The sequence below is a fragment of the Nipponia nippon genome, unplaced genomic scaffold, assembly GCF_047370975.1.
Source record: "Nipponia nippon isolate SJK-2023a ecotype South Korea unplaced genomic scaffold, ASM4737097v1 scaffold_10, whole genome shotgun sequence".
In the NCBI taxonomy this organism is placed as follows: domain Eukaryota; kingdom Metazoa; phylum Chordata; class Aves; order Pelecaniformes; family Threskiornithidae; genus Nipponia; species Nipponia nippon.
Window position 1 is genome coordinate 1,611,776 of NW_028262291.1, and position 19,318 is coordinate 1,631,093.

General features: G+C 70.4%; 4 protein-coding genes across 10 annotated transcripts; 1 reads left to right on the forward strand and 3 right to left on the reverse strand.

Moving 5' to 3' along the window:
* Positions 1-92: 92 nt before the first annotated feature.
* On the reverse strand, positions 93-4,721 carry RAB15 (RAB15, member RAS oncogene family). Of its 4 annotated transcripts, XR_015700911.1 has the most exons (8): positions 4,491-4,721; positions 2,567-2,627; positions 2,368-2,428; positions 2,203-2,280; positions 2,033-2,122; positions 1,468-1,533; positions 1,180-1,392; positions 93-227 (listed from the first exon to the last, which is right to left on the reverse strand). XR_015700911.1 is itself a non-coding variant. In XM_087741256.1 (7 exons), exons 1-7 carry the CDS (start codon positions 4,612-4,614, stop codon positions 1,237-1,239), a joined length of 636 nt encoding a protein of 211 aa, XP_087597382.1. In that variant the 5' UTR covers positions 4,615-4,721; the 3' UTR covers positions 904-1,236. The 4 variants fall into 4 exon arrangements, 3 of the variants coding, with proteins under 3 accessions (XP_087597382.1, XP_087597404.1, XP_087597395.1); XM_087741256.1 differs by lacking the exon at positions 93-227 and having other exon boundaries at positions 904-1,392; XM_087741278.1 differs by lacking the exons at positions 93-227; positions 4,491-4,721 and adding an exon at positions 2,735-2,864 and having other exon boundaries at positions 904-1,392.
* A 1,018-nt stretch (positions 4,722-5,739) lies between these two features.
* On the forward strand, positions 5,740-10,405 carry FNTB (farnesyltransferase, CAAX box, subunit beta). Of its 2 annotated transcripts, none has more exons than XM_087741040.1 (12): positions 5,740-5,890; positions 7,192-7,256; positions 7,491-7,563; positions 7,867-7,958; positions 8,404-8,550; positions 8,652-8,735; positions 8,823-8,909; positions 8,984-9,113; positions 9,242-9,374; positions 9,630-9,741; positions 9,821-9,935; positions 10,032-10,405. In XM_087741040.1, exons 1-12 carry the CDS (start codon positions 5,807-5,809, stop codon positions 10,137-10,139), a joined length of 1,230 nt encoding a protein of 409 aa, XP_087597166.1. In that variant the 5' UTR covers positions 5,740-5,806; the 3' UTR covers positions 10,140-10,405. The 2 variants fall into 2 exon arrangements, with proteins under 2 accessions (XP_087597166.1, XP_087597162.1); XM_087741036.1 differs by having other exon boundaries at positions 5,741-5,890; positions 10,029-10,405.
* Positions 10,406-10,583: 178 nt separating this feature from the next.
* On the reverse strand, positions 10,584-14,668 carry MAX (MYC associated transcriptional regulator X). Of its 2 annotated transcripts, none has more exons than XM_087741365.1 (5): positions 14,536-14,668; positions 14,313-14,339; positions 13,048-13,155; positions 11,673-11,796; positions 10,584-11,582 (listed from the first exon to the last, which is right to left on the reverse strand). In XM_087741365.1, the coding sequence occupies exons 1-5, from the start codon at positions 14,569-14,571 to the stop codon at positions 11,395-11,397; spliced, it is 483 nt and encodes a 160-aa protein (XP_087597491.1). In that variant the 5' UTR covers positions 14,572-14,668; the 3' UTR covers positions 10,584-11,394. The 2 variants fall into 2 exon arrangements, with proteins under 2 accessions (XP_087597491.1, XP_087597483.1); XM_087741357.1 differs by having other exon boundaries at positions 11,673-11,802.
* A 245-nt stretch (positions 14,669-14,913) lies between these two features.
* On the reverse strand, positions 14,914-19,019 carry UNC93B1 (unc-93B1 regulator of TLR signaling). Of its 2 annotated transcripts, XM_087740961.1 has the most exons (13): positions 18,974-19,018; positions 18,491-18,542; positions 17,988-18,094; positions 17,767-17,908; positions 17,521-17,674; positions 17,286-17,447; positions 17,090-17,219; positions 16,911-17,004; positions 16,691-16,815; positions 16,435-16,617; positions 16,081-16,354; positions 15,719-15,837; positions 14,914-15,637 (listed from the first exon to the last, which is right to left on the reverse strand). In XM_087740961.1, exons 3-13 carry the CDS (start codon positions 18,069-18,071, stop codon positions 15,365-15,367), a joined length of 1,740 nt encoding a protein of 579 aa, XP_087597087.1. In that variant the 5' UTR covers positions 18,072-18,094; positions 18,491-18,542; positions 18,974-19,018; the 3' UTR covers positions 14,914-15,364. The 2 variants fall into 2 exon arrangements, with proteins under 2 accessions (XP_087597087.1, XP_087597078.1); XM_087740952.1 differs by having other exon boundaries at positions 14,914-15,837; positions 18,974-19,019.
* Between the last annotated feature and the right edge of the window lie 299 nt (positions 19,020-19,318).

Consider the following 19,318-nt stretch of genomic DNA (forward strand, 5'->3'; position numbering starts at 1 on the left):
CCAAGGGGGGAAGGAGGAGGCAGGGGAGGGTGCGGGTGGCACAGGGCCAAGGCGATGCTCCTACCTGCCTCCATAATTCATGGCACAGCGTGGTGCGGGCATGGCTGCTCTTCCCTGTGCCGGCAAATTGTGGGATGCCGTGGGGCTCTCCGGCCTGGCACAGGCCGTCCCCGAGGGCTGGGAACGCCCAGGGGAGCTCGGAAATAACAGGACTCCGGCAGCTGGGGCTGCATAGGGTGGAGGAGGTGGGTGACTCGGACGCCGGTGAGCGATGGGAGGGATGGGTGCCCCAGCGCATCTCCTTCCCCGGGGCTGCCTCGGCATCGCTCCCGGGGCCTCCTGTGCTTGCCTTCCTGGTGCCTGCTGCCTTCCTCCCAGTGCCCACCAGTCCCGGTGCCCACTGGTCCCAGTGCCAGCATCCAGCCTGGTACCCATCTGCTGCGCTGCCCACCATCATCCTGGTACCCGCCCATCCCAGTGTCTGGCAGCATCCTGGTGCCCACCCATCCCAGTGCCCGCCACCATCCCGGTGCCCATCACCATCCCGGTGTCCGCCACCATCCTGTTTGCCCACGCTGGCCCTGGCCCTGCCGGGGCCGGCTCCTCTGTCCCCGCGGAGCTGTCCCCACAGCCGGGGCCGAGCCGGCAGCCCCACCGGGCAGTGGCGGTGGGCACGGTGCCCCACGGCCACGCTGCCCCACGGCTCCGTCCCCCAGCCTGGAAAGGGGACACCGTCCTGGAGCCACCTCAATTATTGATAACTGCTCGGGTTGCCGTGGCCCGGCTCTGCCCGCGCTCGCCCGGTGGGTGCCGGGGGCTCCAGTGGGGCACAGCCATCGCGGCAGCGTGCCACCGGCCCGGCAGTGTGCCCGTAGCCCCCCGTGGCAGCACACGAGCCACCGGCCGCCTCCAGCATCACCTTTATTCTGCAAACCGTGTGTGTGTGTGTGTGCGCGTGTAAAACCGGGGGGGCCCACGGACACAGGGTGGGCACAGAGCACCCACGACACCCCCCACCCCACCCTGCGCACCGAGGGAGGAGCATGGGTGCCATGGCGGGGGGCACCCCCGCGACGCCTGCCCGGTCCCCGCCATCCCCGGGGAGGGGTCCCGGGTCGCCCCCCCCCACCAGGCACCCACCGCACCCCCCCCTCCATCGGGGCTGCCCCGGTCCCGCACCCGCCGTGCCCCCCCCAAACGCAGCCCGGGGTGGGGGGGATCGGGGGGTCCCAGGCTTCAACACCAGCAGGTTTTGGGGTTGTCCTCGCTCCCGGGGGGCTGCTGCTCCTCCTCCTCCAGGTGGGCCAGGGCGGGGGCGTGGGGGGGTCCCCGCAACCCCTCCAGCTCCTTGCGATGCGCCTGCAGCACCAGCTCCGTCAGCCGCGTGAAGGACTGCGGGAAAGGGGGGGGGGGTGAGCCAGGGGGACCCCCCCCGGCCCCCCCAAACCCCCCCCCGGCCCCCCGCACCTCCTTGATGTTGAGGTTGCTGCAGGCGCTGGTCTCGTAGAAATCCATCCCGTACTCCCTGGCCAGCTGCGGGGAGAGGGGCCGGTGGCGGCACCGTGATTTTGGGGGGGGTGTGTGTCCCCCCACCCCTGCCACCATGAGCCCAGCCAGGCGCGGACAGACGGACGAGCTGTGCTGCCTGTGGTGGCACCGGGGGGGGGGGGGGGATCTCCTGGGGCTGGGCACTGGGGGCAGGGGTCCCTGGGGGGGCCTCTGGGTGCTTTGGGGGTGGAGGGGACCATGCTGGGGGGGCGGGGGGGGGTTGGGGGTCCCTGGATACGCTGGGGGGGGAACAGGGAGGCCCAGGCACTGGGGGGTGTCCCTGGATGCACTGGGGGCTGGGGGGGGTAGGGGTCCCTGGCCATGCTGGGGGGGGTGCTGGGGACGCTTGGGGTGCAGGGGGTCCCTGGACACAGGTAGGGCTGCAGGAGGGGTCCCTGGGGAGGGCAAGGGGGGCTCGGGAAGGGCCCTGGGGGTCGGGGGGGCCCTGGCCCCCCCCCGGGGGCCGACGCCAGCCCCCGCTCACCTGCAGCCCTTGCTCTTTGGCCACTTGCCTCTTGTGCTCCTCGTCCGCCTTGTTCCCGATCAGGATTTTCTGGACGCCGTCGGGCGCGTACTGGGGAGGAGGGGGTGGCGTGAGGACCCCCCGCGCCCCCCCCACCACGGGGGGGACCCCCCCAGACCCTGCACCCCCACCTCGTCCACGTCACTGGCCCACTTGACGATGTGCTGGTAGGAGCGCTCGCTGCCGATGTCGTACACCAGGAAGATGCCCTGCAGGAAAGGGGGGGGCGGCCATTTACTCCCCCCCCCCTTCCCGTGTGCCTCAGTTTCCCCTCTCCCGGGACGGACCCCCCGTACCTGCGCCCGCCGGTAGTACTGCTTGGTGATGGTCTGGTACCGCTCCTGCCCCGCCGTGTCCCTGCAGCCGGGGAGAGCGGGGCAGCGCTGTCACTCACGGCACGAGTTGGTCAGGGCTCAGCCCCCCCCCGGGGATGGGGAGCGGGGTTCAGACCACCCCCCCCCCCAAATCCCCCCGGGGCCCGGCGCCGGCACTCACCAGATCTGTATCCGCACCTTAATGCCGTCCACTTCGATGGTCTTCATCTTGAAGTCGACGCCTGGGATGGGGAGGGGAGAGGTCACGGGGTGCCCCAGTGCCCCCCGTCCCCCCGGTCCCCTCGCCCTCTCCAGGCCCACCCCAAGCCACCCGGGTGCTGGGGCTCACCCGTGCCCGGAGCCGTGGCCCGGTGCCCCGGTAGCAGCCCGGTGCCGGTGCCCAGGCCTGGCAGGCGGCCCTAGTGCTGGGTCACTGCCGGTGCTCCCAGTGCTCCCTGTGCCCCCGGTTTCGCTGTGCGGCAGCTCCCCAGTGCCCCCAGTTCCCCGGCGCCCCCAGTTCCCCAGCTGCCCAGTGCACCCCATTCCCTGGTGCCGTGGCTTCCCGCTGCCCTCGGTTTCCCAGTTCCCCAGTGCCACAGCTCCCCAGTGCTCCCGGTTCCCCGGTGCCATGGCTGCCCAGTGCCCCCAGTTTCCCGGTACCGCGGCTCCCTGGTGCCCATGGTTTCCCAGTGCTATGGCTGCCCCGTGTTCCCAGTTCCCTTGTGCCGCGGCTACTCAGTGCTCCCAGTTTCCCAGTGCCACAGCTCCCCGGTTGCCTGGTTCCCTGGTCCCCCCAGTTTCCCGGTGTCACGGCTCCCCAGTTCCCACGGTTTCCCGGTTCCCCGGTGCTGCAGCTGCCCAGTGCTCCCAGTGCCACGGCTCCTGCTTCCCCAGTGCCCACGGTTTTCCCATTCTCCGGTGCTCCCACTTCCCCGGTTCCCACGCTTTTCCCGTTCCCCAGCTCCCACAGCTCCCCGCTTCCCCGGTTTCCCCGTTCCCCGGTGCCCACAGCTCCCAGGCTCCCCAGTGCCGCGGCTCCCCGGTGCTCCCGCTTCCCCAGTGCCACGGCTCCCCGCTTCCCCGGTGCCCTCAGTTTTCCCGTTCCCCGGCGCTCCCGGTTCCCACGGTTTCCCCGTTCCCCGGTTCCCCTCTGCCCCCGCTTCCCCGGTGCCCCCGGTTTCCCCGTTCACCGGTGCCCACAGCTCCCTGCTTCCCCGGTGCCCACGGCTCCCTGTTCCCCGGTGCCTCCGGTTTTCCCCTTCCCCGGTGCCCACGGCTCCCCGGTTCCCCGGTGCCGCGGCTGCCCGGTGCCCCCGCTTCCCTGCTGCCCGCGGTTTTCCCGTTCCCCGGTTCCCCTCTGCCCCCGCTTCCCCCGGTTTTCCCGTTCCCCGGCGCTCCCGGTGCCCCCGGCTTCCCCGTTCCCCGGTGCCTGCGGTTTTCCCATTCCCCAGTGCTGCCGGCTCCCGGTTCCCCCGGTTTCCCCGTTCCCCGGTGCCCCCGCTTCCCCGGTGCCCACGGTTTTCCCGTTCCCCTGTGCCACGGCTCCCGGTTCCCACGGTTTCCCCGTTCCCCGGTGCCGCGGCTGCCCGGTGCCCCCGCTTCCCCGGTGTCCGCGGTTTCCCCGTCCCCCGGCGCCCCCGCTTCCCCGGTGCCCGCGGTTCGCCGGTGCTGCCAGCTCCCGGTTCCCACGGTTTCCCCGTCCCCCGGTTTTCCCGTCCCCCGGCGCCCCCGCTTCCCCGGTGCCCGCGGTTCCCCGGTGCTGCCAGCTCCTGGTTCCCACGGTTTCCCCGTCCCCCGGTTTTCCCGTCCCCCGGCGCCCCCGCTTCCCCGGTGCCCGCGGTTTTCCCGTTCCCCGGTGCTGCCAGCTCCCGGTTCCCACGGCTTCCCCGTCCCCCGGCGCCCCGCTTCCCCGGTGCCCGCGGTTTCCCCGGTGCCCGCGGTTCCCCGGTGCTGCCAGCTCCCGGTTCCCACGGTTTCCCCGTCCCCCCGCTTCCCCGGTGCCCGCGGTTTTCCCGTTCCCCGGTGCTGCCGGCTCCAGACTCCCCCGGTTTCCCCGGTGCCCGCGGTTCCCCGGGGCCGCCCGGGCCCGGTGCCGCCGGCGGTACCGATGGTGGAGATGTGGGCGGGGTGGAACTGGTTGTCGGTGAAGCGGCAGAGCAGGCAGGTCTTGCCCACGCCCGAGTCCCCCAGCAGCAGCAGCCGGAACAGGACATCGTACTGCTTGGCCATGGCGGGCCGCGCCGCGCCGCGCCGGGCCGGGGCCGCCGGTACCGGGGCCCGGGCGGCGGCAGGGAGGGAGGAGGGAGGAGGGGAGGGATGCGCTGCCGCCGCGCCGGGCTGGCAGCGGGGCGGGGCGCGGGGCGGGGGCAGCGGGGAGGCACCGGGGATGGGGGGGGGCACCGGGGGGGGCACCCGGGATGGGGGGGAGGAATGGGGGGGGGGGGCACCGGGAATGGGGGGAATGGGGGGGGGCACCGGGGAGGCACCGGGGGATGCTGAGGGGAACGGGGGCACCGGGGATGGAGGGGGATTGGGGGGGGGCACCGGGGAGGCACCGGGGGATGCTGAGGGGAACGGGGGCACCGGGGATGGAGGGGGAATGGGGGGGGACACACACCGGGGAGGCACCGGGGGAGGCACTGGGGGGACACTGGAGATGGGAGGAGGAATGGGGGGGGGGGGGGGCACCGGGGAGGCACCGGGAAGGGGCAGCGGGGATGGGGGGAAAGGGGAGGGGGGCACCGGGGAGGCACCGGGAGGGGCACCGGGGATGCTGGGGGGTCGACACTGGGGAGGCACCGGGGGATGCTGAGGGGAACGGGGGGCACCGGGGGTGCTGGGGGGGGCGGGGACACACACACACACCGGGGGGGCACCGGGGAGAGTGGGGAGGCGACACCGAGGAGGCACCGGGGGATGCTGAGGGGAACGAGCGGCACCGGGGATGCTGGGGGGAACGGGGGGGCGACACCGGGAGACGGGAGGGGGATACGGGGGGGACACGGGGGGGCAGCGGGAGGCGCTGGGGGGCACCGGGGGGCAGCAGGGGGACGATGCGACGCCGTAGCGTGATGACGCCATGCAGTGCTCCGGCGCAATGACGCAGCGCCGTAGTGCGATGATGCAACACAGCGCAGCAGCACAACGGCGCGGCGCCGTAGCGCGATGACGCAACGCAGCGCCGCAGTGACGCCATAAGGCAGCGCAGCGCCTTCGCCGCGCCCCGGCCGGCTCGCCCGGCGTGACATCACAGCGCGGTGACGCCAGGCGGTGACGCGGAGCCCGCCCTCCCAGCGCGCGCGCGCGCCTGGGCGTGGCGTGGCCGGGGGGCGTGGCGGGGCGTGGCCGGGGGGGCGTGGCCGCGTGTCCCCGCCCGGCCGCCGTCGTCCCGCTGCCCCCGCCGGCGCGAGCCGCCCGCAGCATGGCGGGAGCCTCCCCCCCCCCCCCCGGCGGGCGGCGGCGGCTGCGGGACGACGGGGTGCGGACCCCCACCTCCGCCGAGCAGGTGCGGGGCGGCGGCCGGGGCCCGGCACCGGCCTGCGGGGAGCGGGGCGGGGCGCTCGGGGGCTGGGGCACGGGGGGCCGGGGTGCCGGGGTGGGGGTGCCCGGGGGGCTGGGGGCTGGGGTGCCAGGGCGCTGGGGTGCCAGGCTGTGGGGTGCCGGGGGGCTGGCTGGGAGGGTGCCAGGGTGCCATGGGGCTGTGGTATGGGGTGGCATGGGGCTGGGGTGCCATGGGGCTGGCTCTGAGGGTGCCAGGGTGCCGTAGGGCTGGGCTGTGGGATGCCATGGGGCTGGGGTCTGGGGTGCCAGGGTGCTGTGGAGCTGGCTGTAAGGGTGCCAGGGTGCCATGGGGCTGGGGTATGGGGTGCCAGGCTGTGGGGTGCCATGGGGCTGGCTGGGAGGGTGCCAGGCTCCAGGGTGCTGTGGGGCTGGCTGGGAGGGTGCCAGGCTGCCGTGGGGCTGGGTGATCCCCACCCCAGTTCCTCCCCACGCAGCTGCTGGCCCCAAACCTCAGGGTTTCGGGGGGCTTGGGGCTGCCCCCCACCAGCCACAGTGGCTCCTGGGGGACACCTGCCAGGGGCTGCGACACCCGGGGAGGGCGAGGGGGGCTTGGGGGACAACCGGACCCCCCTCCTCCGGCTGAGGCTGATCCGGCCCCGGCGATGGCAATGCTCCTGTGGGGAAAGGACGGGGGGAAAGGCAACGCCGGCGTTTCCCAATCCGCGGGGTTCGCGCTGGGCTCCGGCCCTGCGGGACATGGGGCCGCCTGTGCCGCCCTGCCTCGCCCGTGGGGCCGCGGAGACGCCCCGCCAAAGCCCGGGGTATTTTCTGGAAGGCCGGGAGGATTACCCCGGCTTGGGACGGCACCAGCTGCCCTGTTAAGCTCAACTCTAAAACGAGGGGACGGTGCCACGAGTCCCGGGTTTCCCGGCAGCGCCGTCCCGGCCTTAGCGAGAGGCCGTGGTGTTTTACGGGGGGGTCCCGGGAGGAACCAAACTCCATCTTTAAAACAGCTGCGTTGGAAAAGCAGTGGCAGCGCACGGTGCTCGAGTCCCCGCCTAATCCCGGGCGCAAAGCCCCTCGGCAGCTCCCGCTAAGCCGCTCCGCGGGCAGGACCGAGCAGCTTTCGGTTGCTTTGGTTTTCCCGGAGAAGGCGCTGAGGCGATGCCGCCGGTAACGGCCGTGAGCCGGATAAACCCCCGGGACGGGGCGGGAGCCGGGGGGGAACCGTGTTTGGGGAAGGGCAGAGCCGCTCTCCGCAGCTCACCGCCATCTTTGGTTCCCCCGCGCCGTGGCCGGCGGCAGACCAAGGTGGAAGACATCGTGCAGGAGGTCTTCGACGCCTGCAAGACGAACCATCGCGCCTCGCAGTAAGTTCCCGCGGCAGCTGGCTCCCGCCGGCCGCAGAAATTCTCATTAAGGGTAAAATAAACCCCGGCCCCCCCAAACCGGCGACTCCGGCGGCTGCCGAGGCCCACAGCGAGGGAGCGGCCGCTCCTGCGGGCGCTCGGGTGGGACCCTGCCCCTTCTCGCAGCCGCAGCGGTGGCATCGGCGGAGGGCTCTTGCCCCCCCCCGGCTTTGCCTGCCCTGCCTTGTCTTCCAGATTCGTCCTGCAGCGGGAGAAGCACTTCCATTACCTGAAGAGAGGCCTCCGGCAGCTGACCGAAGCCTACGAGGTACCCGTGGTGCCGGCGGTGTTGCCGGCTGTCCCGCCCCAGAGCCGCTGGCTCCCAACCCTTCGCCTCGGGCTGCTGCCGGCGTTGTCACCGGGCTTTTGCTGTCCCCAATCCGTTGCTGCCAACCCTGAGGCAGCGGCTCCGAGTGTCCCCTTGGGTCACGCTCATCCCCGCGGTGATGCTCCGGAGTGGCAGCTCTGGGGGCTCTCCTGCCTGTACCCTCTCCCGCGGGAGCTCTGCCTGCTCCTGCCTGCACCCCCAGGCCCCGCGCCCTGCCCTGACCGTCCCCTCTGCTCCCCGCAGTGTCTGGACGCCAGCCGCCCCTGGCTCTGCTACTGGATCCTGCACAGCTTGGAGCTGCTGGACGAGCCCATTCCCCAGTCGGTCGCCTCCGAGTAAGTGGCACCGGCGTGGCGAGAGCTGGGGTGGGGGGACACCCCGCAACGGCAGCCCGGGACCCCCACCGCGGTGCTGGCCGTGGCCAGAAGCCCCGCGGGCCACCCGCGTGATGCCGGAGGTGCCACCTCCCGCTGTCCCCGCGCGCCGGCGGGAGCAAAGGAGCGCTTTGTCTCCCCGCGGCCGTCAATGCCGCCTATTCTTCCGGCCGGCGCCTCGTGCTCCGGCGTCTTGTGACAGATGGATATGGGGGGGAGAGAGAGAAAACCCCCGGATCGGACCGCGGCAGGGACCGGGGGTTCAGCGGGGCCGGGCTGGCTCCTCTCCCCTGCCGCAGGGGGGGGCTCGGAGGGGTCTCCCTCGCCCCGGTGGGAGAAATCACCCCGCCGCGGGCGAGGCCAGGGAGCGCCGAGCCCCTTCCCCACCTTCCCCGTCCCCCTGCAGCGTCTGCCAGTTCCTGAGCCGCTGCCAGAGCCCCCAGGGCGGTTTTGGGGGGGGCCCCGGCCAGCACCCCCACCTCGCCCCCACCTACGCCGCCGTCAACGCGCTCTGCATCATCGGCACCGAGGAGGCGTTCGGCGTCATCGACAGGTAGGGCCGGTGGCGCGGAGCGGGGGGTCCGGCCAGCCGGTGCGGGGCCGGGGAGGGCGCAGGATGCGTCCCCCGCCATCGCAGCCCGCTGCCTCTCGCAGGAAGAAGCTGCTGGAGTACCTGCACTCGCTGAAGCAGCCCGATGGCTCCTTCCTCATGCACGTCGGCGGCGAGGTGGACGTCAGGTGGGCTCCCGGCGGTGGCGGGGGGGCAACGGCTGGGTGCCGCGGCGAGGAGCCGGCGCCGCGGGTCTGAGCGCCCATCTCCCGCAGGAGCGCCTACTGCGCCGCCTCCGTGGCCTCGCTGACCAACATCCTGACGCCCGCGCTCTTCGCCGGCACGGCCGAGTGGATAGCGAGGTGAGAGCCGGCGCACGTGGCGACGGAGGACGGCTCCTGGCGTCGGTGCCGTCCTGACGCCACTGCCCGCGCAGGTGCCAGAATTGGGAGGGCGGCATCGGCGGGGTGCCGGGCATGGAGGCCCACGGCGGCTACACCTTCTGCGGCATGGCGGCCTTGGTCATCCTCAAGAGGGAACATTTGCTGAACCTGCGCAGCTTGCTGGTGAGCGGCACCGCGCGCGCGGCCCCCTCGGCGCTTGCCGGGATGGCGGTGGGGGGTCTTGGACGGTCAGCGGTGCCGGGGGGGTCCCCGTCCTGGCGCTGGCCCCCATTCCTGTCCATCCCACGCAGCACTGGGTGACCGGCCGGCAGATGCGCTTCGAGGGCGGCTTCCAGGGCCGCTGCAACAAGCTGGTGGATGGCTGCTACTCCTTCTGGCAAGCCGGCCTCCTGCCCCTGCTCCACCGCGCCCTCCACGCCAGGGGTGAGTCGGCCACGGCGGGGGGTTCCCGGCTTCCTCTGCCCCCACCACGGCACCGCCGGGGGCGGACAAAGGTGCCTTAGCGAGGGAACGAAGCGCAGGGTAACTCGGGCATCCCCGCGTCGCTGTTCTCGGGGGGGGGGGGGGGGGGAATTCGTACTTTTTTGGCAGCAGGGGGGGCAAACGCCTCGGTGCGGGCTTTGCCACCTTCTCGGGGTCCTCCCTGGCCTTTCACTGCTTCCCCCTCCTCCCCTGAAGGCGACGCGGCGCTCAGCATGGCGCGCTGGATGTTCGACCAGTCGGCGCTGCAGGAATACATCCTCCTGTGCTGCCAGTGCCCGGCCGGCGGGCTGCTCGACAAGCCGGGCAAGTGAGTACCGGCTCGGGGAGGCAAAGGGGGCTGCCTGGTGCCCCAGCCCCCCGCTCAGCACCCCAACATCCACTCCCAGGTCCCGAGACTTCTACCACACTTGCTACTGCCTGAGCGGGCTGGCCATCGCCCAGCACTTTGGCAGCGGCGACCTCCACCACGAGGTGATCCTGGGCGTCCCCGAAAACCGCCTGGTAGGTGCCGGGCAGCACCGCCGGGCCTCCGCGGGTCCTCCACAACGCCAGAAAAGGCATCAACCTCCTCTTTTTTTTCTGCCTCTCTCGCAGCAGGCCACGCACCCCGTCTACAACATCGCCCCGGAAAAGGTGGTGAGAGCAGTGATGCATTTCTTGCAGCAGCCCGTGCCCAGCCCGGAGCCGACGGCTGCTGCCGAGTAGGGGTCCCGCTGCCCCCCCGGACTGTGCGGAGCGGCCCTGCCCGGGGCTGGCGGGGAGCCGCCGCGGCGTTTCGGCGCGGACGGGCAGAGCGAGGTCCTCAGGGTGCTAGCAATACCAAAAAACCAGCCTGCCCCACGGCCGCCAGCTCCCGCTGCCCCCGCGCCGCCGTGCCGGGCGCCCCGCCGCCCTCCCAGCCGGAGCCGAGCTGGCCGAGGGGAACACGGGACGCGGCAGAGCTTTTTGGCATCAATAAACCAGAACCGACACCTGCCGTCTCCTGTGCGCGGGGAGGGCACGTAGCTGCCGCCGCCTCTGTGCCGCCGCCGGTGGCCCTGGGGACGCGGGGCAGGAGGTGACACCGAGCTCGGGCTGTTGTCAGCCCTCGCCGGGAGCTGCCGCGGTGCCACCTCCCCTCCCGCCCCAAAAACATGCGGCTACCACGGGGAAGGATAAAATAAGTTTGTTTTTTTTTATTATTATTTATAGTCTTATAGTAAAGGGAAGCCTTAACTTGCAAGACAACTCTGGGCAGTATGTACAACATACCTTAGATCCATGGAATGAATGGCATCAAAACGGGGACGGGGGGGGGGTCACCTACGGGGCAGGGACGGGACACTAGAGTTCAGAAAACTGCCAGGGAGGTGGGGAAGGGCCGAGGGAGGCGGTGGGGGGGGCGAGGGAGGGAAGGAGGAGGGGGCAGGACTCACACGCAGACCACCCAAGCCCGGCCCCCCTGGCTCTGCGCCGCGGAGGGGAGGGCGCGGGCGCAGCCCCCCCGGCTCTTCCCCGGGGCGCTGGTGGAATTGCAGACGCAGAAAATAAATAGCGAGACCCCCCCCCCCCAGCGCTTGCGGGGGGCAGGCGTGGCTCCCCGCGGGGCCCGGCCTTTTGGGGGGGCACGGGGGGGCTGCCCGGCTCCTGCACAGCCTCACCCTTCAGCTCAGGACTGCCGTGGTCCCCGGGTATAAATAGAAATGCTCATATAAAATCAGAAGGGAGAGAGGGGGAGAGGGGCTGGCTAGTTGCGAGAGGGCGACGGGGACATCTCGCGGCCCCCCCCGATCCCCCCAAGTCTGTCGGGCGGGCGCTGCGAGGCCCGTGCCTGGCCGGCTCCCCCCGGGGCCGTTGCGGTTAGAGCGGGGAAAGGGCCGGGGAGGGCTGGGAAGCTGCAGTCCGAGAGCCTCTAGGAGAGAAGGGAGAGAGTCCTTACGCAGCCGGGCGGCTGACAGCAGCCGGGGGGCCCCGGGGGGGCCTAACTGGCCTCCATGCGCAGCTTCTTCCTGCTCTGCGGCTCATCGGGCTCCGAGTCGGAGCTGGAGTCGGAGCCACCGTCGAAAGCGGAGATGGTGCTGCCCTTGGGGTTGGTGTAGAGGCTGTTGTCCGTCGAGGGGTAGTTGGCTTGCAGCTGGGCGCTCGACCGGGCTTTCTCCAGCGCGCGTACTGCGAAGGCAGGGCCACCGTGTCACCTCCGGGGCTCCGGTGTCACCCCCAGCCCCGGCTCCTGGGGGATCCCCCGCCCCCCCAGCTCACCTTGCTGCTCCAGGAGAGCGTTCTGCCGCTTGAGGTCGTCGATGTCCTGCTGGTGCGTGTGGTTTTTCCGGCGCATGTACTGGATGTACTCTGTGGCTTTGTCCAGGATTTGGGCCCGGGATGCCTGTTGCAATAGTGGGAAAAGACAGAGGCGAGATAAAGACCTAGCCCGGGGGTTACCGACGGGGTTCTGCGCGCCCTGTCCCACCCGCAGCGCAGCAGAAAGGATTTTGCCGTTGCTCTGTCGTGCCGATGTCACTGGGCGAACCGAAACCCAGCTCTTGTCCCCTTTGGGAACCCAACTGGGGACCCCTGTGGCGGGGATGAGCCTCGCTGGCAGCGGGAAGGGTCGTTTCTGGACCCCGCTGACGGTGCTCGGCTTGGGCTGAGAGAACCAGCCCCAGCCAAAACATCCCCCAAAATGAGAAGCCACCACAGCGCACGAGGGTGCCGACAGCCCCGCAGCCGCCAAGCCCAGCGCCGGTGTCCCCGGCGGGCAGAGCTGCCCCGTGGCTGAGCCTGGACGATCCAGCAGCACGAGGTGGATTCGCCCCCTCTGCCTTCCCAAAAAACCAGGCGGTGCCGGAGGCCGGGTCCGGGCAGCTCGGGGTGGGTGACCTGCCCCCAGGAATGCCGTTGGCAGGCGCCGTGGGCAGGGAGCCGCAGCTCAGCCCCGCTGCTGTGTCTTCGTAGAATCACAGAATCGTTTAGGTTGAAAAAGGCCTTTAAGATGATCGAGTCCAACCGCTAACCCAGCGCTGCCAAGGCCACCACTAACCCATGGCCCTAAGCACCACATCTCCCCGGCTTTTAAATACCCCCAGGGATGGGGACTCAGCCCCTGCCCCGGGCAGCCTGTTCCAATTCTTAATAACCCTTTCGGTGAAGAAATTTTTCCTAATATCCAACCCAAACCTGCCCTGGCGCAGCTTGAGGCCGTTCCCTCTTGTCCCATCGCTTGTTCCTGGGGAGAAGAGACCGACCCCCCCCGGCTCCAGCCTCCTTTCAGGCAGTTGCAGAGAGCGATGAGGGCTCCCCTCAGCCTCCTCTTCTCCAGGCTGAGCCCCCCCAGCTCCCCCAGCCGCTCCTCCCCAGCCTTGGGCTCCAGCCCCTGCCCCAGCCTCGCTGCCCTGCTCTGGCCACGCTCCAGCCCCTCCATGGCCTTCGTGGGGTGAGGGGCCCAGCGCTGAGCACAGCACTCGAGGGGCGGCCTCACCAGTGCCCAGCACAGGGGGACCATCCCTGCCCTGCTCCTGGTGGCCACACTGTTCCTGATGCAAGCTTCCCATTGCTGCCGCGGAAATTCCCATCCAGCCACGGGCCGGGCCCCCGGGTGGGCGCGTGGCCGGGCTCCCACCGCGCTCCATAAACTCACCTTCTCTCCTTGGAGGGAGGGGACAGAGTCCCGCAGGCTGTGGAAGCTGTCCTTGATGTGGTCCCTGCGCTTGCGCTCCAGCGCGTTGTGATGAGCCCGTTTGTCGGCCTGAGGGGGAAGAGAGAGGGGAGCCTGAGGGGACGGCACACCGGGGAAACCACGACCTGCTCCCCTCTCCCGTGGGTGCCGCGGGACAGCCCGTCGGGTCCCACAAGCCTGAAAAGCCTTGTTAGCGTTTCGGCACAGAAGCCGGGGCAGGAGGAGCCAGGCTGCCAACCTTCACCCAAAAACCCTGTGCTGGCAGCTCTGGACGAGGTGCCTGGAGCCGGTGTGGGGGCTGAGCCGGAGCCCTGAGCCCTCCTCGGCCGGGCGGCACGGTGGCCGTGACGCCTCCGGCTCCGCCACGGCGACGGCAGCGCCAGGGCGTGGGAAGGCGGTGGCTCCCGTTGCTTTCGGTTTCCCCCGGGCCCAGGCAGCTTCCTGCTGCCGGGGCAGCCCTGAGCCCTGTCGGGGGGCAGAGCCGGGGCCCAGCGCGGCCCCAGGGGAGGGCAGCACCCCCCAGCCTCCCTCCTGCACCCCCAGGCACACGGCCCCCCCAGACAGCCAGACACAGGCCCCCCCATCGGCCCCCTGCCACCCCACACGCTCCCCCCAGTCCACCCCCCGAGACAGCCCCCCCAGGGCAGACGGCTCCACAGATGACCCCCACAAAACCCCACATGGCCCCCCCAAAGACACAAACCCCATGTCTGCCCCCCCCCCCCAAGAAACACCCCCATTTTCCCCCCAAAAGCCACCTCCCCATGCCCCCCCAACAAGGAGCCCCGGCCCCACACGTCCCCCCCCAAAAGACATAACCCCACAGATGTGGGTGTCCCCCCCAAAACCCAGCCCCACTTCCCCCCCCAAAACCCTCAGCCCCACAGGACCTCCTGAAAAAGACACAAACCCCAAAGGTGTCACCCCCCCCCAAGAGCCCCAGACCCACAAAGCCCCCTGAAGTCACAACCCCCCCAAATACATAACCCCACGGTAGTGGGTGTCCCCCCAAAACCCAGCCCCACTTCCTCCCCCCAAGAGCCCCAAGCCCACAGGGCCCCCCTAAATTCACCCCCCAAGAGCCCCAGCCCCACAGGTGGGGGTGTCCCCCCAAAACCCAGCCCCACAGCCTCTCCCCCCAGGAGCCTCAGCCCTACAGGACCCCACTAAAGCCCCCCCATGTAAACCGCCCCCCCCCCCGTGCTCCCGGTACCGGGAGAACTCACCGCCGACTGAAACCTGGGCTGCTCCTCCTGAGGGGACCGGACCGGTGGGGATGAGGAAGAGGATGGAGGAAGGGCGGCGGGGGGGGGGGGGGGGGCACCGGGAAACGGGGCCGCGTTAGGGAGGAAGGAGAGAGAAAAACCAAACGTTACCCCCCCCGCTGCACCTCCCCCGGTGTTACGGGCAGCTGGGGGGGGGTTGTGGCGGTGGCGGGGTCCGACTCACGTCACTCTCCACCTCGATGTCATCGTTGTCGCTCATCGCTACCGGCCGGGTGAGCCGCGGGCCGCGCCGCCACAACAACAGCCCGCAGCGCGCATGCGCCGCCGCCGGCACACGTGACCGCTCGCCCCTGTTCCCCCCCCCCGCCCTTCGCCTCCGCAGCGCGGGGGATTGTGGGTGAGGGAGTCCGCGGGGGAGGCGGGGCAGCGAGGGGCGTTGGGCGGGGACTACAACTCCCGGCGTGCACCGCGCTGCAGCGCGCTGCACGCCGGGAGTTGTAGTCCCCGCCCCTTGGGGGTGGCTCTGCTTCCCCTCATGGAGGGCGGCGAGGCCGCGACGACGCGAAGGCAGAGTACGGCGGCAGCGGGCGCGGAGGCGGCGGGCGGGAGAGAGCTTTTATTGAGGCATAGGGGCGCAAAGGGGAACCGGTATGCCGTGGTGTGCTACCTCAGGGGGCAGAAGGGGGCTGTGGGATGAACTTGGGGGGCTGTGGGCCTGGCTCTGGGGGGCTGTAGGCCTGGCTTGAGGGGCTGTAGGCCTGGCCTGAAGGGTCTACAGCCTTGCCTGGAGGTCTACAGGCCTGGTCTGAGGGGCTGCAGGCCTGGCCTGGGGGTCTGCAGGCCTGTCCGGGGGCTGCAGGTTTGGCTAGGGAGGCTGCAGGCCTGCCCAGGGGGTCTGCAGGCCTGCTTTGGGGGGCTGCAAGCCTGGTCTGAGAGGAGCCTGTGGAGGTTTGGGCCTGCTTGGGGAGTTTGGGCAGGTCCAGGGAGGGCTTTGGACCCCCCCTCAGGTTTGGGGGGGGGGCAATACAGCAGTGGAGCAGGACAGGCTGTCTCTAACTCAGCTGGTCCCCGTCATCTCTTGGCAGCTCGTCCCCGCTGGTGGCCTCCGCCGGGTGCTCGTCGTTATCATCCTTGCCACCGTCATCGCCCTCCGAGCCGGTCTCATCCGAGTCGTCCTCCTCCAAGTAGCGGTAGCCACGCATTTTGTGGCGCGGGCGAGGGATGCGGGGCAGGCGGTATGCCACGTGCTGCGCCAGCTTGTGCTCCATCCAGACGTAGGCTCCCACCGCCACCGCCAGCGACAGCAGCATGATGGCGAGCTTGGCCTGCGGGAGGTGATGGCCCCGGAGGTGACGGAGGCAGCTGGGGGACGCTGCGGTGACGGCTGCCCACCCCGCCACACTTACCTTCATGGGCAGCCCCGACCACAGGTAGACGGTGAAGATCGCCAGGGCTTGCCACCAGTGGTAGATGGTGAAGACGAAGTCTTGGCGCTCCTTGTCTTCGTACAGCATGCCCAGGAGGACTGCGCCAGAGGGGACCGGCTGTCAGCATCCCCCTCCTGTGCCACTGTCCCCTCTCGGGGCACTGTTAGCAGGACCCGGCCGCAGTAGGTCTGTCCTGCTCCTTGTCTGTGGGTCCAAGGAGCTGGGGACCACCAGGCTGCGGTGCCAGGGGACACGAGGAGAGGAGGCATCGGGGAGCTGGGGACAATCTGGCTGTGCCAGGGGACAAGAGACGCTGTGTTGGGGACATTCCCGGTACTCACTGCTAATGCCGGTCTTGTTGAGGGCGCTCCCCGTGCCCCAGAGCACGGCTATGGCGTAGAGCAGAGGTGCCTGGACCAGGTGCCGGGGCTCGGGTGCCCAGCAGAAGAGAGTCACCAGGAGGGCGGCGTGGACGAGGGCTCCGGCCAGCAGCGGGATCTGCCGCCGCAGGCGTAACGTGCAGAGGGCCAGGCTGGAGCAGGCCGAGGCGGAGAAGCCGTAGGCCATGAGGAGGTACGCCAGCTTCTCCAGCCCCAGGGCACACACGCCGTAGTTCTGCAGTGAGGACAGGCTCAGCGTCGCCCGGCCGGGGCTGTCCCCGCTCTGTCACCCCCTGCCACATCCCTGCGCCCTACCAGGGAGAAGCCGGTGCAGACGAAGAGCACCTCGAAGCCGCTGTAGATGAAGAAAGGGAAGAGGTGGCGCAAGCGGTAGTCCCGCATGTGCTTGAAGGGCAGCTGGAAGATGTTTCCCCAGCCGATGCTGCGCAGGTCGATCTCCTCCGTGGGCCGATACGCTGAGCCGCAGAGCACCAGGACCTGCCGTGTGGCCGTGGGTGAGGCGCTGCCGGTGTCCCGGCCCGTCCCGGCCCCTGCCCGCCCCGGTGCTCACCACCAGCATGGCGAGGAAGGCGGCCGCCATCAGGACGCTCTCCACGATGATGAGGTTGACGCTGCGGGGCAGGCTCTGCAGCACCGTCTTGTTGAAGCCGGGCAGCGTGCCGTGGCTCAGGGTCCCTGCCGGAGGGGCACACGCCACGGCTCAGCCCCAACCGGGGAGGTCCCTGTGCCGCCGTGCCATCCCACGCCACCGTGCTGGCCCACGCGCTCACCGCAGTGCTTGACTCCGTAGAGCGTGTGGTTGAGCTGGTAGAGGTAGTTGTTGAGGAAGAAGAGCATGGGCATCTGAGCGCAGACGAAGCTCAGCTGCAAGACGTATAGCAAGGGGAGCTCAGCGCCGGGCTGCCCGGCACGGCCCCCTGCCCGTGCTGCGCGTCCCGCCGGCACTCACGTGGAAGCAGACGTAGAAGACAGTCTGGAAGACGACGACGTAGGCATTGCAGGCGCCCCGCGGCGCTCGCTGCTGCTCCTGCACGTGCTCCTCCTTGTAGTTGACGTACTCGTAGTACTTCTGGGCCATCCTGCGCGGCACGGCCGGTCAGCTGGCGCCCCCCGGCCACCCCCGTCCGCCCCCCGCCACTGCCTACCGCGTGATGTAGTTGCCCATGGATGCCCAGAGGGGCACGATGGCCACCCCGATGGCCACGGCGGAAGGCACCAGCGTGTAGTAGCGCTCCCAGTAGTTACTGGAGACGAAGAGGGCGTAGATCCCCACCGCCAGGAACATGGCCCACTTGGTGCCGAAAAACCTGCCGGGGCGAGGAGGAGGAAACATGGGCGCCCGTGCCGGCATGCCGGCGTGGAGCGCGGGCAACGCCGTACCTGATGAGGACAGGTGTGTAGAGGAGCGCCGCGACGGGGGTGACGTTGATGCCCATCAGCACCTTGCGGTCGATGTCCTCCAGCTGTATGTTGCTGTACTTCACCTCCCGGTAGGTCTCGTCATAGTGCAGGATCAGCTGCATCTGTAGGAGGCCTGGGGGGGTCCAGCGGCCGTCACCCCCCGTCCCGAACCCCCCGCGCCCCCCCCACCGTGACGGGGGTCCCTGGGGAGGGACAGGGCCGTACCCAGGTAGACGCCGTAGGTGAGCGTGCCGGCCAGGCTGGCAGCCACCACATTTTTGACCACGCCGAGGCGTTTGCGCCGAAAATACTTTTGCTCCTCCTCCTCCTCGTTGTAGTCGGAGTGAGCACTCACAAAATCGTCCAGCTGCGGGTGACCCCGCTCGTCAGCCCTGGGGACGGCCACCGCGGGCCCGGTCCCCTGCGGGTCCCCCCTCTGTCCTCACCTGCGCCTCCGTCCCCTCGGCGCCCAGCCCCTCGCCCGCCACCACCTTGGCCGCATCCTGGTAGCAGCTGGGGTCTTTCTCCATCGCTGCCTCGGGGTGTGGGGGCCCTGGATGGTGTCAGGGGTGGGTGGGGGCGACCCTGTTGGCACCCCCAAACCCTGCACCCACGTGTCTTGTACCCCCAGAGCTGCACCCATGGGCCCAGCACCCCCAGTCCCTGCACCCATGTGCTCTGCACCCCTGCACCCAGCACCCCCAGACCCTGCACCCATGCGCTCTGCTTCCCTGCACCCAGCACCCCTGGACCCTGCACCCATGTGCTCTGCATCCTTACACCCTGCACCCAGCACCCCCACCCCTGCACCCAGCACCCCCAGACCCTGCACCCATGCGTTCTGCACCCAGCACCCCCAGACCCTGCACCCATGTGCTCTGCACCCAGCACCCCCACCCCTGCACCCAGCACCCCCAGATCCTGCACCCTGACCCCTGTTCCCCAGTACCGGTTGCCGGAGCCGAGTGGGGCGGCCCGGGGCGGGGCGGGCGCTGCTTCCTCTTTCGGGCGGGACGGGGGTGGTTAAAGGGGCCGCTCCGCACCCCCCAGCACCCTGCACCCCCGGGGCCTGGGCCCGGCCCCCATGCACTGCCGCTGCCTCCAGCCCGCACCCTGTGCCCCCCACCCAGCCCCTGCACAGCACCCTGACCCCCCTGCACAGCACCCATTGCACCCCCCCTTGGACAGCACCCTGACCCCCCCTTGGACAGCACCCTGAGCCCCCTTGCACAGCACTCTGACCACCCCCGCACAGCACCCATCCCACCCCCAACCTGCACAGCACCCTGACCCCTCCCTGCACAGCATCCTGACCCCCCTGCACAGCACCCATTGCACTCCCCCTTGCACAGCACCCACCCCAACCTGCACAGCCCCCATCCCGCCCCGTGCACAGCACCCCTGTACCCCCCAGCATCCCCAGCACTCCCACCAGGCGCTGGTGTGGGTGCTGGCAGCTCAGGGTGGTCTGTGGCGTCGGGTGCCTGCCTTGCCCTGGGCCCAGCCGTTCTCGCTTCCCCTTCCCGGCCTGGGTGATGCGGCAGGGTGCCTGGGCGGGGGGACACCCTGGTTTGGGGGGTGTGGGGCTGGTTTGGGGGGTGATGGGGCATACATCTCTCCCAGCGTCATCCAAAACCCAAGGCGGGGAGGGTGCCCAGGCACGTGGCGATGGCGCGGTGCCCACGGCTGTGCAGTGCCGGTGCCCCGGGGCAGGGTGGGGAGGGTGAAATCTCCGTCACGGGGAGCCAGGGCAGGATCCGGCCCAGCTGGTAGCGGG